The sequence below is a fragment of the Talpa europaea genome (assembly GCF_964194135.1).
Source record: "Talpa europaea genome assembly, chromosome: 8".
Classification (NCBI taxonomy): Eukaryota; Metazoa; Chordata; class Mammalia; order Eulipotyphla; family Talpidae; genus Talpa; species Talpa europaea.
The window spans coordinates 40,154,007-40,171,256 of NC_140075.1; the positions used below are offsets into that span (position 1 = coordinate 40,154,007).

The 17,250-nt window shown below is 39.3% G+C and overlaps 1 protein-coding gene across 8 annotated transcripts in view; it reads right to left on the reverse strand.

Annotated features, from left to right (window-relative positions):
* DMXL2 (Dmx like 2) overlaps positions 1–17,250 on the reverse strand; it is a gene marked incomplete at both ends in the record, with an annotated part of 128,561 nt that overhangs the window by 83,419 nt on the left and 27,892 nt on the right. For all 8 annotated transcript variants that reach the window (XM_084239748.1, XM_084239747.1, XM_084239744.1 and 5 more), the window contains 3 exons: positions 15,234–15,300; positions 15,951–16,086; positions 16,885–16,963. In XM_084239748.1, coding sequence (XP_084095874.1) covers positions 15,234–15,300; positions 15,951–16,086; positions 16,885–16,963 — 282 coding nt within the window. The remainder of the gene's footprint in view (positions 1–15,233; positions 15,301–15,950; positions 16,087–16,884; positions 16,964–17,250) is intronic.

Here is a 17,250-nt window from a genome sequence, read left to right on the forward strand (position 1 = left end):
GGGAAAACTGGGTTGCTACATGCAAAAGAATGAAGCTTGACCACTACCTCACACCATACACAAAAATCAACTCAAAATGGATTAAAGAACTAGACATAAGACCTGAAACCATAAAATATATAGAAGGAAATATAGGCGAAACACTACGTGATTTGCACATCAAAGACATCTTTACAAACACATCACCCAAAGCAGTGATAGTGAAGGCAAAGATAAACAGCTGGGACTACATCAAATTAAAGAGCTTCTGCACAGCAAAAGAGACAATAACAAAAACAAAGAGAAACCCCACCAACTGGGAGAACATTTTTGCACCCAACACTAATGATAAAGGACTGATCACAAAAATCTGCAAAGAGCTGATGAGACTCAGCAACAACAAAGAAAATAATCCAGTCAAAAAATGGGCAGAAGAGCTAAAAAGAAACTTCTCTGAAGAGGAAATGCAAATGGCCAACAGGCATATGAAAAAATGTTCAACATCACTTGCCATCAGGGAAATGCAAATCAAAACTACAATGAGATACCATCTTACACCAGTGAGAATGGCACATATTAAAAAAACTAGCAACAACAAATGCTGGCGAGGGTGTGGAGAAAAAGGAACTCTACTACACTGTTGGTGGGAGTGCAAACTGGTCCAATCACTGTGGAAAGCTGTGTGGAGATTTCTGGACCTACTAAACATAGAGCTTCCATATGATCCAGCAATTCCACTCCTAGGTATTTACCCAAAGGACACAGAAACATCAATTCCAAAGAACACCTGCACCCCTATGTTTATAGCAGCACTGTTTACAATAGCTAAGCTTTGGAAACAACCCAAATGCCCAAAAATAGATGACTGGATCAAGAAGATGTGGTCCATATATACCATGGAATATTACTCAGCATTCAAAAAAGATAAACACATGCAATTTGCAGCAACATGGATGGCGCTGGAAGGGATCATGCTCAGCGAAATAAGCCAAAAAGAAAAAGAAAAATACCGGATGGTCTCACTCATAGCAGGAATCTAGAAAACTTAAATAAGGGACCAGGAAAATGAATAACTATAAGAAAGTGAAAATCAAAATCAACAAAAAACTATGAACCAGAGACACTTTTAGGTGGGCGGGAGGGGAGGGATTGGGGTCAGAATGGGGGGGCTGCAATTGTATGGGGAATATAACAATAAAATTTATTATTAAAAAAAAATAATAATAATAATTGAACCTTTCTGAGATCCCTGGCCAGTATTTCCCCAAAAATAGTTGGGGAGTTCTTAAACCCCTGTGGAAGCACAGTCCAGCAATACTGGAGAGTGCTCTTGGACTTAGGGTCTTGCCACTTGAAGGCAAAAAGCGGTTGATCCTGGACATCTATTGGGATACAGAAAAAGGCATCCTTCAGGTCTAATACCGAAAACCACCCAAAGTCACCAGGTATGGCAGTTAATAAGGTGTAGGGATTAGGCACAGTGGGATGTAAATCCCGAACAATGTCATTAATGGCCCTTAAATCTTGGACAAAACGGTACTCGCCTGTATGGGGTTTCTTCACTGGCAGAATCGGAGTGTTATACGGTGAGCGACAGGGCCGAATGAGTCCAGATTGAAGGAACCTTTTCAATACTGGCTCAATTCCCCTCAAGGCTTCCTCCTTTAAGGGGTATTGCTTCCTCCTCGGGGTTCTGCTCCCCTCTATCACTTCTATTTTTACAGGCTCCGCATTTTTCGCACGTCCTGGGGTTCCATCAGCCCATACCCCTTTACTTACTCTTTCAACAATTTCTGGAGGTAAAATTTCACCTTTCGGTGGAACATCTTGAGTAAGTAACATCTGGAACCGCAGAGCATGCTCTGGAGGCACCTGTAGGTGAAGCCTCTGATGTTTTGGTGAGAATATAATTCGTGCGTTGAGCTTACTTAAAAGGTCACGACCAAGGAGAGGGACTGGACACTCTTCCATGTACAGGAAGCTGTGCTGGAGCTGTGTGGTGCCCAGCCAGCACTCCAAAGGTTGCAGGAAGGGTGTCTGTTGTGACTTCCCTGTAACCCCAATGACTGCTGCAGTCTTTTTGCTCATTTTAGTTAATTTCGAATTCAAAACTGAATATGTCGCTCCAGTGTCCACCAAGAAATCAATGAGACGATCCCCCACAGCGAGTGTTACCCGGGGCTCTGAGGGGGTTATTCTAATGGGCTTCTCTAGATCTAGTGGAGCCCCCGGGCACCCCTATTCTGCATCTGAACTTTCTCCATGAACTATCATCTGTCTCCTCTCCTCTGCACTTGGTTCTAGATTCCTTCTACTCTGTCTGTATTCCCTCCTATCTTCACCTGAGGCTCTACCCTGTGCTGTCATTTGTCTCCTGTCCTCTGTACTGGGCTCTCGATTCCTTCTCTGTCTGTATTCCCTGTCATCATCTGAGCCTCCACTCTGTGCTAACATTTGTCTTCTTTCCTCTCTCCTTGGTTCCTGGTTCTGTGTGCTCCTTCTATATTCCCTCCTGTAACCCCTACGTGAATCATCATGTCTTGGGGTTCTCTGTCTTCTATCCTGCCTTCTATAATTATTGCGTCTGCCGCTTCCCTGTAACCTGGGACAACTGTACTTCCAATGTCCCTCTTCCCTACAGAAAGCACACTGATTTCTTCCTAGGGGTTCATGTCTCTGTCCATTATTGTTTCCCTGAAACCCTGTCCTGTGTTCTCTTTGTAAAAAAACAGTCGCAGGTTTCGGTCTCCTGTCCTCTCTATTATTATAAACCCTGAATGCCAGGTCCACTACCTGGGATGGACTCATCTCAGTGACGCCGTCCACCTTAGCTAACTTTTTCTTTATGTCTGGGGCACTATGGGTAATGAAAGCCATAGTGATCAGACGAGCATTTTCTGGGGCATCTGGGTTTATATCCGTGTGGTTAGTGTAAGTTTGAATAATCCTCTCAAGGAACTCTGACGGATCCTCATTAGCTCCTTGCTCGAGTTGCAATATTTTGTTAAAGTTTTTTTGTTTGGGGATCCCCTGCTGCAGTCCTACCAATAAGCATTTTTTATACAGATCCAACATCGCCGTTCCTCCATTGTTAGGGTCCCATCCAGGATCTCTCTCTGGGACAACAACCTCCGGCTCTGGGGACTGCCTATCCTGTTGGTGGAGACGGTCAGCCTCCTCCCTGGCTTTCCTGAATACCATCCTCTGCTCATCCAGCGTTAATAAAGTATGCAGCATGGACTGTATATCTGCCCAGTTAGGGTGGTGGGAGACAAAGATAGAGGCAAACAAGTTCGCCATCCTCTTGGGAGCCTGGCGGTACAAGGGAACAGAGCTCCTCCAATTTAGGAGGTCTGCAGTACTGAACGGATGGTGCGACCAAAAGTACCCAGCAGGTCTCCCATGTTCATTTAAGCCACCCATTGGCATCTGGCGAAGGGGAAACTGCCCTGCCTCAGGTTGATCCTTCCTGCCAAAATGGGTGCCGAGTCTAGTGTGGGGAGGAGACGCCATTTTAGTGTCCTCCCCAGAGGGCAGTGGAGGCTGTGCAGCCTCAGGGGTCTGCATGGGAGGGGCCTTGTCACGTGGAAGAGGATTTTGTCCTGATGTATTTAAAGTATTTAAAATATGATGCTCCTCCTCTTCTAACTCTGCTCGCTGGCTGTCCTCATGGAAAGGGGAAGGTCTATTATTTCTCTGCACCATTAGCCTAGCCTCCGCCTCCGCCATATCTAATTTATGGAGGGTGGCCTGCATCTGGTCCTGCATACCTTTAAAAGCTGACTCAAAAGTCCGATTTTGTTGTTGCACTTGAGACAGCATGCTTTGATAAGCTGACTCAAAAACGTTACAATTTTCATCCCTTATACTCTTAATCGTTAAATCAAAAGCCTGATTTTGTTGTTGTATGGCCACGTTAAAAGCCTGAATTTGTTGTTGCATGGCTATGTTAAGAGCCTGAATGTGTTGTTGCACATTCTCAGTATGTGAAGTAGAACTTCTACCTCTCACAGAAACAAGAATGTAGCAAATTGCGCTTACACATATTACCAAAAAACCACCCAGAAGCACAGTCTGTAAAGGGATGGCTTGTAAACCACCCATGTATGTATACAATAGTAAAATCACGTGCCATACACCAGGCTTCATCAAATTATTTATATTAATGAAACTGGTGGTGATATTTAATGGAAGAAGACTACTCAAATTCAAGGCCGGAAGGAAACTGAAAGAACTCAGGCTAGGGATGAAACTGTATAGGCTCATGGTTGAGGCCATATTTGAGTCAAAACGCACCCACAAGGGCTGTACGCACAGGTAAAAAACAGACTTTTCAGGACTAGAGACAAATATTATACTGCTAGTCCTGCAGAACTAGTGCGCTTATGGTGACCAACGCAAGGAATGTTACTTTGGGCTGGTCAACCGCGGGTGTAACTTGGAAACCACGCTGGGCGCCAAACTGAGAGGAGAACCTGTTTGCTTTGTTCGTAGGGTTCCAGAGACCTCCAAAGAAGGTGAGGAAGCTTGCCTCCATTGGCAGGACTGAACAACCCGGCCAACGAAAATGCCCTGGTACCCTCGAGAAGAGGAAAGCCCAGGTGAAGTCTGATGAGACTAACTTTGTACCTGAAGCCTACATCGACCGGATGCCAATGGTTCGCTCTGATCCTATATGGAGTATTTCAACAAAGCCAGCTAAAATTGCTGCTTAGTTATTCTGCCCTGTGATTTTATGCAAAAATAGGCAAAATGGTTTAAAAGTAGACTTAATTTGCAAACTTTTGCTATGCTGTTAAAGTTTGGGATCAAGGTTGAGAGAATTCATTTTTGCATAAGTTGAACCATTTTAACTTTTTTTTCCTGTGATTTTGACATATCTGCTGTCTTGTTCTGGCTAATGCCTCCAGATGTTTTTCTTTCGGCTGGGACTGATGAACTGTTTTTCCAGGAATGGAGGACTTTTGCTTTCCACAATGGACACTACCTGGAGGGATTCGTTTTCTTTCAGACTGGAACCCTGGAAAACTTTCATCTGAGACTGTATCCCAGCATCCATATGTTTGACCTTCATCACCATGGAAATGGTGGCAAAAAGTGAAAGGGGAGAATTGTTAGGGGGAAGTGATGTCCTGAGTTAATCCCATACAGGCTTTGTGGACTCCACCCCCACTCCAGACTAAAGCCATCAAGACTCTGGGAAAGACAAATCCCATCACCACCAAGGGAGGGTGGCTGGGACCTGAGGGTGGAGTTGGGCAGCCAGGATGGATATAAAAATCAAACACGTGGGCCTTGGGGGCTCTCTGGCTCGCAATCGCTCGCCTCCTGGCTTCACCGCTCCTGGCTGGCGGCCAGCTCTGAGAGTGCCATTTTGGGATTCCTGATCTGCGGATTGGGTAGGACTCATTTAAAACTTTGTCTCCCACTTTTCTCCCAGAGCTGTACATTTCCTCATTTCCCCTTTCCTTGTAAATAAACCTTTTGTTAACCTTTCACGTGTGCCTGCAGTAGAGCATTGATAAGTCCTTTTAAGCGTGCGGGTGAGGACCCACAGTCAGGCACCCCGTTTTGTATCGGGGTTGCTCTACAACAGTTGGAATATGCATCTTCATGCACATATACTTCTGTGTTGTTTACAAAATCACCGGAAACTCAAAGAATATATATTAAATACAAAATAGTGGCAATATTTTTTACTTAGGGTTAGGGCTATTTGGCAGAAGATTATTACTTTCTCTGTGAAATAATATACATATTATGCTTTAAAAGTAAAAATATAACCATTTTAAAGGGAGAAAATGTTTGATAAGCCAAACCTTAAAAAAAAAAAAAAAAAAAAAAAAAAAAAAAAAACACTGGATATAGGAACAGAGAGGTGCTCTCATAAGCAGAAAATACTTCTGGGAATACAACACAGCTTTTGCCTTCCCTTCCTGCCCATATCACTCTAGTCAAAAATTCTTCTCATCCTTGCCCTTTGAAGGTCCAGTTTTTTACTCAAAAGGGTATTCCTCTATTAAAGGAAAATGTTCTTGAAGAAAAACAGATTTTTAAATCACTTTCAAATTATACAAAATAACCAATTATTATTGAAAAGTGCTCAGATACAGAATTTATGAACATAAAGAGATAAGCAAATATCTAGCAAGTAAACTAGGGAAAAAAAAACAGTAACTGAGCTGAAGATTTAATCACATATGTCCTATGGGAAGAAAAAAAAGCTCTTTAATAAGTAATACTCTTACCTCAGATTAAAAAAATACAATATTCTTCAGTTCAAGGGGTATAGGCCAGAGGTGCCGGAGGTGGTCACCTGAGCTGACTGCCTTTTCCTTTTTGACTTGTTAACCTGGATACATCTCACACTTTGAGCTAGCTTTCTGCTGTTCTTTAACAAGCCCTGCTGACTCATATCTCTGAGTTTCTGCACTTAGTGTTCCCTTAACCCAAAATATTCTTTCCTCTGAACTTTACACAGTTGGCTGTCATATTATTCAGATCTCAGCTTAAAACTATTTCCCAGACAAGTATTCTCTAAAGATCACCCACTCCAATAGATGCCAGGTCATACTACATCATTCTGTCCTGATTTTCTGAATAGCACTTACTATTTTCTGAATAGCACCTGGTGTTTTTTCTGTCTCCTTTCATTAGAAGTTACATTCATGAGAACAGGAACTATGTCTTCCTGTCTCCTTCACATGAGACTGCCAGCACATAAAACAGGGACATATATGTTGCACTGCAAATAATATTTGCCAAACATGCAAAGGTTGTTATTTAAAGGTATAATAGTTCCTCCAAAGAGGAAATGCTGACAGGCATATGAAAAAATGTTCAGCATCACTCGTAATCAGGGAAATGCGAATCAAAACCACAATGAGATACCATCTTACAACAGTGAGAATGGCATATTAATAAAAACTAGCAACAACAATTGTTGGCGAGGATGTGGAGAAAAAGGAACTCTCCTGCACTGCTGGTGGGAGTGCAAACAGTACAACTGCTGGTGGGAGAGCTGTTTGAAGGTTACTCCAAATGCTAAAAATGGAGCTTCCATATGATCCAGCAATTCAACTCCTAGGAATCTACCCAAAGGACACAGAAACATTAATTCAAAAGGACACCTGCACCCCTATGTTTACTGCAGCACTATTTACAATAGGTAAGCTGTGGAAACCACCCAAATGCCCAAAAAATATATGACTGGATCAAGAAGATATGGTACATATACACAATGGAATATTACTCAGCAATCAAAAAAGATGAACTCATGCCATTCACAGCAACATGGATGGAGCTGGAAGGGATCATGCTCAATGAAATAAGCCAGAAAGAAAAAAATTACTGGATGATTTCTGTTGCGTGGGACACCACCACACTGACAAACGGGAGTCATGAAGCAGGCTACATATTGCAAGATCCTGGCCCTTTTATTGACACATGTAATTGATTGTAAAGAGATTAAGGAGATTAAAGAAAGGGGAAGGGTGTAGATGATTAGGGATCAAGGTATGTCCAGAATGCCCAGGGGGCTGAGGACCGATGCATAACCTTCCCAGTGTGATCCAGCTTTGTGCTCTTGTTTGATTTGAAGGGCTGAAGGGTTGGGCTCCTGTTCCTAACTGGCCGGACCACTTTGACCTTGTTTAGATGACAAAATGGTGGCCGAATAGGCTGCCTAGGAGTAGCAGACCCACAGATTTCACTTTCAGGAAGAATGTAGAGGATGCAAATAAGGGATGGGGGGAAAAAAAAGTAATTATAATAAATATCAAAATCAACAAGCAACTATAAACCAAAGACATTTTATGCAGGGGAGAGGGGCATGGAGAATAGCATCAAAACAGGGGTAGGAAGAGCACGAGGGACTATGGCGATGGTACACAGGTGAATTGGTGGTGGGAATTTCACGGGGACTATAACCGAGATGAGAAAGCATACGTTGTACAAAAATGAAGAATGATGTAAAAGGTATATAAAAAAACTAAATAAAATGAACAAAATTAAAAAAAAAGAAAGTGGTAGAAAAACATGCTTCAAATGATACACAGCATGTAAGACAATGTCCACACTGATGTCAGATCAATGACTAATGGAAAATTATAACGCTGCATTCCTGCATGAATCCAGCTTTCTAATCATAAATTGGACCTATACTGAGTCATCATTCCTTCATCTACTATGGATTTATTAAATCAACAGAAAGACTAACTACTATTGATTCATGGGTGTATTGTAACCCTAAGAAATATGACTAAGAAAAAAATCTGGAGATGGCAGGTTTTCCCATGGTCAAGTTTAGAAACAATAGAATACTAGCTTTGAAAGATCAAAGTTTTAAGGGTGATAGCTTAATTTTAGAGGTCAAAGGCAAAATTATAAAATTTTTTAAACTACTTTTCCATGATTCTGCTAATACTTTTCCCTTTATTAGTCTTGCTTTTTGGACATTATAAAAATTCTTCCTGCATTTCTACATTCTATCCAGAAATATTAAATGTTAGGTTTGTTTCATTATAAATGAATGAACTAGCTTATAATAATTCACCAAGGAATGAGTATGGTCAGAGGCAAGGTCCACCCCGATATAAGTCCTGGGGTACTCTGATAGTTAAAAGTAGGAGAGATACAGTGACACTAGCAAACAGAGAAGTCAGAGAGAGAAAAGAAAATCAAGAGAGTTTGCTGTGTCCTAGAAGCAAACTCATGAAAGTGTTCATGATGGAGTAAGTAACCAACTGTGTTAGGTCATGCTAATATGTTAAGTAAGAATAACCACAAGGTTGAGTAACAGGAACTCGCTGGAGACAGTTTTAGAGTGGTGGTGGTGAGTAGGCACAATGGAAAATGAGAAGAACATGGAGGCAACTATAAGCAACCTCTTTATGGTGCTCTAAATCAGGAAGGGAGGGTCTCCCTGGTGGCGCAAGGGGTTAAGACACAGCACTATGAAGCTATCCATGGCCACTGCAGCACAAGTTCAATCCCCGGCCAGGGAGGTGACCCACATGGCACAGCAGACCTTTCCTGTCTCGCCTGCTGCTCCCCTCAGCAGTGTATTTCAGTCAATCTGCCTGTTCTGTTCCCTACTCTGTCTCTGGTGAATCCTCTCACCCCCTGCACCTCCGGCCTGTACCCTAGTTCTTGTATGTATAAATAAATCTTTTTTAAAATTAAAAAAAAAAAACAACAGGAAGGGAAATATAGTGAAAGGAAGGGTAAAGGTTAAGAAGGTTTTTATTAATATTGTCTGTTTTAGAATAGGCACAACTTCACAGCATATTTGATATCTGATGCTGTGCTAGCTAGCCTAGCCTGCCCTAACAAATGCCATGGACTGGGTGACTTAGAGAAATTTATTTTCTCACAGTCCTGGAAGCTGGAAGTCTGAAATCAGGGCACTAGCACCATCAGGTTCTGAGGACAGCACTCCTCCTGGGTAGCAGAAGGCTGCCTTCTGCTGTATCTTCATGTGGTGGTGAGCAAGCTGTCTGCTATCTCTTCTTATAAGAGCACTATTCCTATCATGAGGGTTACTCTCACAACCTCATCTAGCCTCAATTACCTCCCAAAGGACTCTTCTCCAAACACCTTAACATTGGAAGCTGGGATTTCAACATATGAACCCCTGGTGGTAAGGGAGACATTTAGTCTACAACATATGCTAATATGATGACTCAGTAGAGAAGGGGAAAATGAGTAAGACAAGAGGAGACAACTCCAAGAGTGATGTCCCCGAGTCAGCAAGAACAAATGGGATTGAGTACACAAGGGAAAGAACTGGTTTTGCATAAAAGCACACAGTTCATCCAAAGCAACAAAAAAGAAGGCAGAAATATAGGCACAGATGTAGGGAGATGGACCAATACAGGTAGGTGGTGAATGATTACCAAAGTTCTCTTCTGATTGCATCTCTTTTCTCAGGCAAGAATTCACAGTAGGGTTATAGACCCTGGTGGTGCAGGGGTTACAGACCCAGTGCTATCAAGCTATCACCCGCCATTGCAACATGAGTTCAATCCCCGGCCAGGTAGCTAACCCACATATGGCTCAGTAGACCTCTCCTTTCTCACCCGCTGTTCCCCTCAGCAGCATATTTTGTAGATCTGCCTGCTCTGCTCCCCTTTCTTGTCTCTGGTGACAATCATACACGCCCCCTGTACCTCTGGCCTACACCCCAGATCCTGTATGCATAAATAAATCAATCTTCAAAAAAAAAAAAAAAAAGGAAACCTGGGTTGAGATCTTTTAAAAAAAAATTTTTTTTCTGCAAGAACGTACACTCAACTGAGCCAGGCTCAAAGAATTCCTACAAATGCAACAGCAATATTTTCTCAGTGAAATACCCAACTAGTTGACTATGGAGCTTTGATATCCAAAACACCAGGGGTAAAACCCCACTCTATCTTCTGACTACTCTGTATTCTCAGAAACATTCTCAAGCTGCAGTTTCCTCTTCTGTAGAACATGAAGACTACTTTCTGCCCCACAGGCTTTGTGAAGGCATGGCTTCTGGTACCTAACTCTCAATAATTAGTAATTTCTTTCATAACAGCACTAGTAGTTATTCTTTTAAGTGCAAATTGCTTGTAAACTTTCCTTAATAAAGCAAGATAAAAGTTGTCACCACCAGTATAAAACTCCTGTACCATCTACCCCCAGCCCCAAAATAATTCAACCTGGCCCAAATCCAGTTTCTGAACAACCCATAGATTGAAGAATGAATACCAATAAAAACTGGAAAATTTATGTTTAGAATAATAAAACTTAAGGGAAATTTTTAGAAACTGTGGGATAAGCTAAGCTTATAGGAAATTTTATATAGTGTTAAATGCATATATTACAAAGAAGCTAAACAAACGTATCCAACTTAAAAAGTTGGAAAAAATAAACTAAACAAAATTAATAAAACAGAAAACAAATGTACAATATATAGGTCTATAAAACCAAAAGTTAATTCTTTGAAAAGACACAGAATTGATAAACCATTAGCAAGGTGAATCAAGAAAAAGAGAAGGTATAAATACCCAATATAAAAGAAGAAAAAGAAATCAAATGTATTATAGATTAAAGAGATAAAATGGGCCTCCCTGGTGACCTAGGGGTTAAGCCTCAGCACTATCACTGCAAAGGCCCACTGCAACAGCCTGGGTTCAGCCTGGATTCAATCCCTGGCCAGGGAGCTAACCCACATGGCACAGCAGACCTCTCCTGTCTCGCCTGCTGCTACCCTAGCAGTGTATTTCAGTAGATCCACCTGTTCTGCTCCCTGCTAGGTCTCTGGTGAGTCCTCTTGCCGCTACCCCTGCTCCTCTGGCCTGCACTCCAGTTCTTCTATGCAAAAATAAGTATCTTTTTTAAAAAATAAAAAGAAAATGTCTTGTATAACTATATCACTAAATTTGAGTATTCAAATTTGTGTGAATAGTGACTATTTCCAAGTCACTGTCAAGGTCTAAACAAATATAACTTACTAATACTAACGCAAAAAAGAAATAGAAATTCTGAATGATCCTTTATTTAAAAATGTGAACCACACCAAAAAAAAAAAACTCTTGGTCCAAATGACTTCACCAGCAAATATTTGAGAATAAAATTATAAGCACCTTCCAAACTCTTTCATAAAGTAAATAAAGGGAGCTTTCCAACCCATTTTATGAGATAAGCAGTGAATTATTATCAAAATTTGTCAAGGATATTACAAAAAATGAAAAATTGTCAATCTCATTCATAGATCTCATAAATCCCAAACAAAATGTTAGCAAATCATAATCAGCAAAGATTATACATTACAATCAAGTTTGGTTATTCCATAAATACTTAAAAATATGTCCATGTATTCATCATAGTAAAAGAGTAAAAAAGAAAAATTATGCAGAAAGGTACTTGCTAAGATTCAAAAATACTTTATTTAAAGAATCTAGCAAAGTACAAATAAGAAAACTACTACAGGTCCTAGATAAACAAAAGTAAAAGAAACCAAAGAAAGTAAGACCTAGTGTTACTATGAACGTCAGTATGAAAAAACAATTATTTCCTTATTTTCATAACTGCTAATTAAAGGAAATGCTACATTTCAGTTAAAAATAAAAGCAAAAACCAAAGTAGTGTTAGCAGTACATGTGACTAACAAAAATCACAGATGTTTTAATGTTAGAAGAAAAGTGGCTCCAGATATCTCACAATTTTTTATACCTCTCACTTCCTTGAAATTGCTAGTTATTAGATCCACTACTAAACTACACGATTGTAGTCTTCCTGTCTATGTCATCGACTGCTGGACAACCACTTCTGTGTCGAGCAAGTAATTATTCAACCACAAAACAGTTGACTGTTCAACAACTAGTAACTAACTCAAAAAGCCTTGGGTGAATCTTGGTGTTCTTAGAAAACTTACCCTTGTGTTGTAAAGCATGACATGGAAGTTAAATTCCCTATAACAACCAAATACAATTAACTTTAACTTGTGACTTTTAAATGTAAATTTCTGTTCCTGACCATAACTAAAAAGTACATAAATGGCTATTATCAGAAATTTTATTTTTTAATATCCTGAAGCTGAATTTCAGTAACTATATGGTATTGTTTTTAAAAGTTAAAAATTATGCAATACTAAACATTATCTAAGAATTTATATATGTGAAACTTTCTTTCAGATTTATTGTATTTGTTTATGCATGCAAGAATTGGCATACAGGCCAGAAGTGCAGGGGTTGAGAGGATTCACCAGAGACAGAATGGGGAGAAGAACAGGCAGATTGACTGAAATACACTGCTGAGGGGAGCAGCGGGCCAGACAGGAGAGGTCTGTGGTGCCATGTGGGTCAGCTCCCTGGCCGGGGATCAAACTCAGTGCTGCAGTGGCTGGCAATAGCATGATAGTGCTGAGACTTAACCCCTTGTGCCATCAGGGAGGCCACATGTAAAGCTTTTTTTAAAAGGCAATGAAATAAAACAAAATTCAGGATGCTAAGTGAGTGGGAAGGTAAGAAGGAGACACAAGCAGGAGGATAAGGAACCCATTCATTTTATTTTCTTCATCTCAAGTGAGGTGGTGGGTGCCTGTATTTAACATTTTATTTTATAAATAAATTACATAAATGTTCTTTTATACTTATGAAATATTTTATAACTTGAAAAGAAAGAGTCACAGAATAAGAAAGATCTCGTGGAAATTTCAAATGTCACAGGAGGAAAATATTATTTCAAAGTTAAAGCTTAAAAAATTTCCCAGGATTTAAACAAAAAGACAGAGATAGAAAATAAGAAGTGGGTCAGGGGTTGGGCAGTAAATTATAGGACCAGCATAGAAAGATCCATATATGAGTAAGGACTATTCAGAAAAAGAGAAAGAAAAAAAAAAAAAGCATGAAGGGAAGGAAATAACACCAAATATGAAATAATCTCCCTGAAATGTAGGACAAGGGTTTTCAGATTGAGCAGGCCCAACAAATTAGCTTACATAAAAAAACTTTATCCTTAGAGAGATCTACTAAAATATTTATGGATGGCTGACCCATACCACATCATCATGAAATTTCTAGTATCAGGGATAAATGAAAAGATTCTTAAAACCTCAGGAGGTAGAGATGGGGGGTGACGCAGTCTTAAGGGCACTGTAGTTCCTCAGCGGCAACAATGTAAGCTAAAAGGCAACGGAACTACGACTTAAAAAATTATGAGGGAAAAATATTTTCAGCCCCATTCTATGCCCAGCCAAATCAAGCATAAGAGCAGAAGAAATAAAAGTTCAAACTCCCAAGGCCTTGAAATGTTTTTTTTTCCCAATCATCTTTCCTCAGGAACCTACCAGGGGATATCATCATCAGAATAAGAAAAGATATAGGATGCTTAAAAACAGAATTTAACAAAGGAAAGAGCCAAAGAGAATCTCCTAATGTCGGCAAATGAAAAGGCAAACATGAGAGTGTGCTGTTTTAGACGTGGAGAGCAACTGAGCAGACTGGAGCAAAGAGAACACATATTTCCAAGATACCTCCTATGTCGGATTATACCAAAAGATGGTTCAAAGTCTGTCAGAGGTTTGGGGTGTAAGTTAGGTCTACTAAGCGAATAATGAAAGTAATTATTAACTTCAAAATAACTTTTCTATGAACAATATTTTATACAATCTTAATGACATGAACATACTGATTTACCTAAACATTATGAGACACCTAATCAGGAAAAATGGGAGCTAGGGGAGTGACTACTTGTATGTGCTGGAGTAGAGACGGTGCTGGGAACAGTAGGAAGGCAAGAAATGACATAAAAAAACTGAACCAGGAGAAAAAAAAAAAAGAATCAAGATATGGGAGCATAGGCAAGTTATTTAGAAACATGAATAGGAAAAACCTAAATATGCAGGTTGGGGGCCTCCCTGGTGGCACAAGGGGTCAAGCATAGCACTATGAAGTTATCAGCAGCCTCTGCAGCACAAGTTTGATCCCCAGTCAGGAAGCTACCCACATGGTGCAGCAGACCTCTCCTGTCTCGCCCGCTGCTCCCCTCAGCAGTGTATTTCAGTCAGTCTGCCTTTCCTGCTCCCTACTCTGTCTCTGGTGAATCCTCTCACCTCCTGCACCTCTGGCCTGCACCCCAGTTCTTGTATACATAAATAAATCTTCAAAAATAACAGTACAAAGCAAAAACAGACAATTATAAATCAGAGACACCCTGCAGGGGAGGAGGCGAGAGAGGGATCAGAGGGAGGGAGGGAGGAGCACAGGGGACTGAGGTGATGGTGCACGGGTGCCTTGGGGAAGGAAACTCTATGGGGACTACACCTGAGGGGGTGGGGGAAGCAAATATTGTTTAAAAATGAACAATGATGTAAAAATAAGTAAATAAATAAAATAAAAATAAGCAGTTTGAAAACAGCCTCCAGGACTTAGAAATTAAGAGAAGGGAGAGGGGAGAAGGAAGTGCTTCTTTTTATTGTAAATCTAGTAGTAGTTTTATTTTTTTAATTATGTACATATGCTAATTCTAAACATAAAAATAAAAATCAATTTTTAAAAATATAAATGAACTAAGGTCAAATAAAAATAATAACTATAACCATTACTTCCTAATACCTACTACCTCTGGAGAATATACCAGATCTTTTACAAATACTATCACAATTCCTCAGGCCACCTTTGCAGAACAGGATTACCCAAATTTTACAGGCACGAAAACTTGAAATGAGAATCAATAAGGAATACTTCTAATTGCTTTGTTTATTTTCATTATGTTTTGGTCCTTACCTTTCCAGCAGTAGCAAAATATTCACCATCAGGGGACCATTCCATCAGCTGTACAGATACTGAGGTTCTTAAAAAAAAAAAAATTAATAGCATTTTAAAAATATGGAACATTGTAAAAAAAAAAATGGAACATTGTATATATAAATGGTCAAAATAAGATTTTTATAACATAACAAGAATGCTTTTTACTTCTCTAAAAATACAGTACTTTCCCTGTCTAAAAATACAAATTGATTAAAGTGTGAGGACACAAAGAAGAATGCAACTAACATTTACAAGGTATCTCCACCAACATTGTAAGTATATAAAAACTGAGCTCATTATCTCGCCTGGCTAATTGATCCCCCTCACATAATCCACATTGTTAATGATACAGTCATCCTTTCACATGAAAGAGTGGCTGGTAACTTTTACCACACCTTCCCCTTCCCCATCCCTCTCCTCTCAGCCATCAGTGAGTAATTTCTATGTCAATCCTGACAACCAGAGTCCTGAGGTTATTACCATGAAAATATTTTGTCCTATTTTTTCAAAATCATCAACTATAGCACAGATTGAAGGATGATGTTATATGGCATTTTGGTTAGAAAAAAAAATCCCATTTCTAGGGTTTTAAATGCAATGGCATCACCAAAAAATAAAGTCACTGTGACAGGCGACATGTTTTAAAAGGCATTTTTTAAATTAATAAACAGAACAACAAAGTTATACACTAACTTGCACTGCCAGATGCACTTCCAATCATTTAACACAGGAGGAATTTTATTATCAATTTCTTCCTCCTCTTCCAGAATGTCACCTCCTGGAGGAGCCCACAACTGAATAGAATCCGTTGCAGTCAACAACCTGTTATCTGAAAATTAAAGAACGTTCTCATGAATAAGCAAATATTATCTCAAAAAAACAAAAGCACATATGGGCTTCTATTTAGGCCTACAAACTATTCTATGGAAAATAAGCAATATTGTCTATGAAAAACACTTGGGGTATGTCCATCTAGAAGTTCTACGAATCCGTGAGACTTCAAAGAATAGTTCTTGTGGGAGATTTGATAATGAAAAACAAAAGCTTACTGGCAAAGAGCTACTGTCTATCAAGTAAATCTTAAAAAAAAAAAAAGCAGAAGTAGGATAACAAACTAAATGTAAAAGAACTCTGATACATACACAACATAAATGTTTGCACAATATGAGAAATGACTAGAAATTAATAAAATTTGTTTTTCTACATGGAATTATAAAAATTACCCTCATTAATTGTGAATATAAAAAAGGCAATAGCCATTATCATTAGTGGTTTCTAAATCTTTCAAAATTAAAGACAGTGATTTCCTGAAAAAATTAACAAAAGAAGACAAAAAACAAGGGATTTCTTGGTTCTGTTTTATTTCTGATTTTGTTTCTTAATACAACAAGAGCATATGTTAATACAGTGCAGCATAAGTTAACTCAGGAACCAAATAATGTTTCTTAGAATAAAACATTCAAAGGCAGAGGGGGAAAAAGCAGAAATAAGCAGTGTATACCAAGAAGAAAAAAGTACACTCATTCATAAACTATTTTTTTCTTATTATCGGAGATTGTCATACTGTAATCATACAGTTAAAACAAATATTTAAGTTTCATAATTTCTAAAAATAATAACTAAATACCTTGAGGGTCCCACGCTAAATTGTATGTCACGGAACTCAAAAAAAACTGCCCAGTCTTAAGCCACTGACACTTGAGTTGCTGAAATACATTAAGAAAAAGAAAAGATTTTTTAAAAATACACACAACCACTACTACTTTATCATTTTCTTCAACTTTTAAGACTTTATGATCTGAAACAAAGATGTAAATATTTCACTGTAATTTTCAAAATAATTTTTTTAATACTTCCAAAGGTTCCACTTACTATTCATTCTACCACATCAAGTTGCTTGTCATGTCCAAACAAACCATGTTCTCTCAGGCTTCTTTCGCATCTATGGAAAGTGTATCTCAGTGTCTATTCGAAACCTAAATACCTTTTCCTC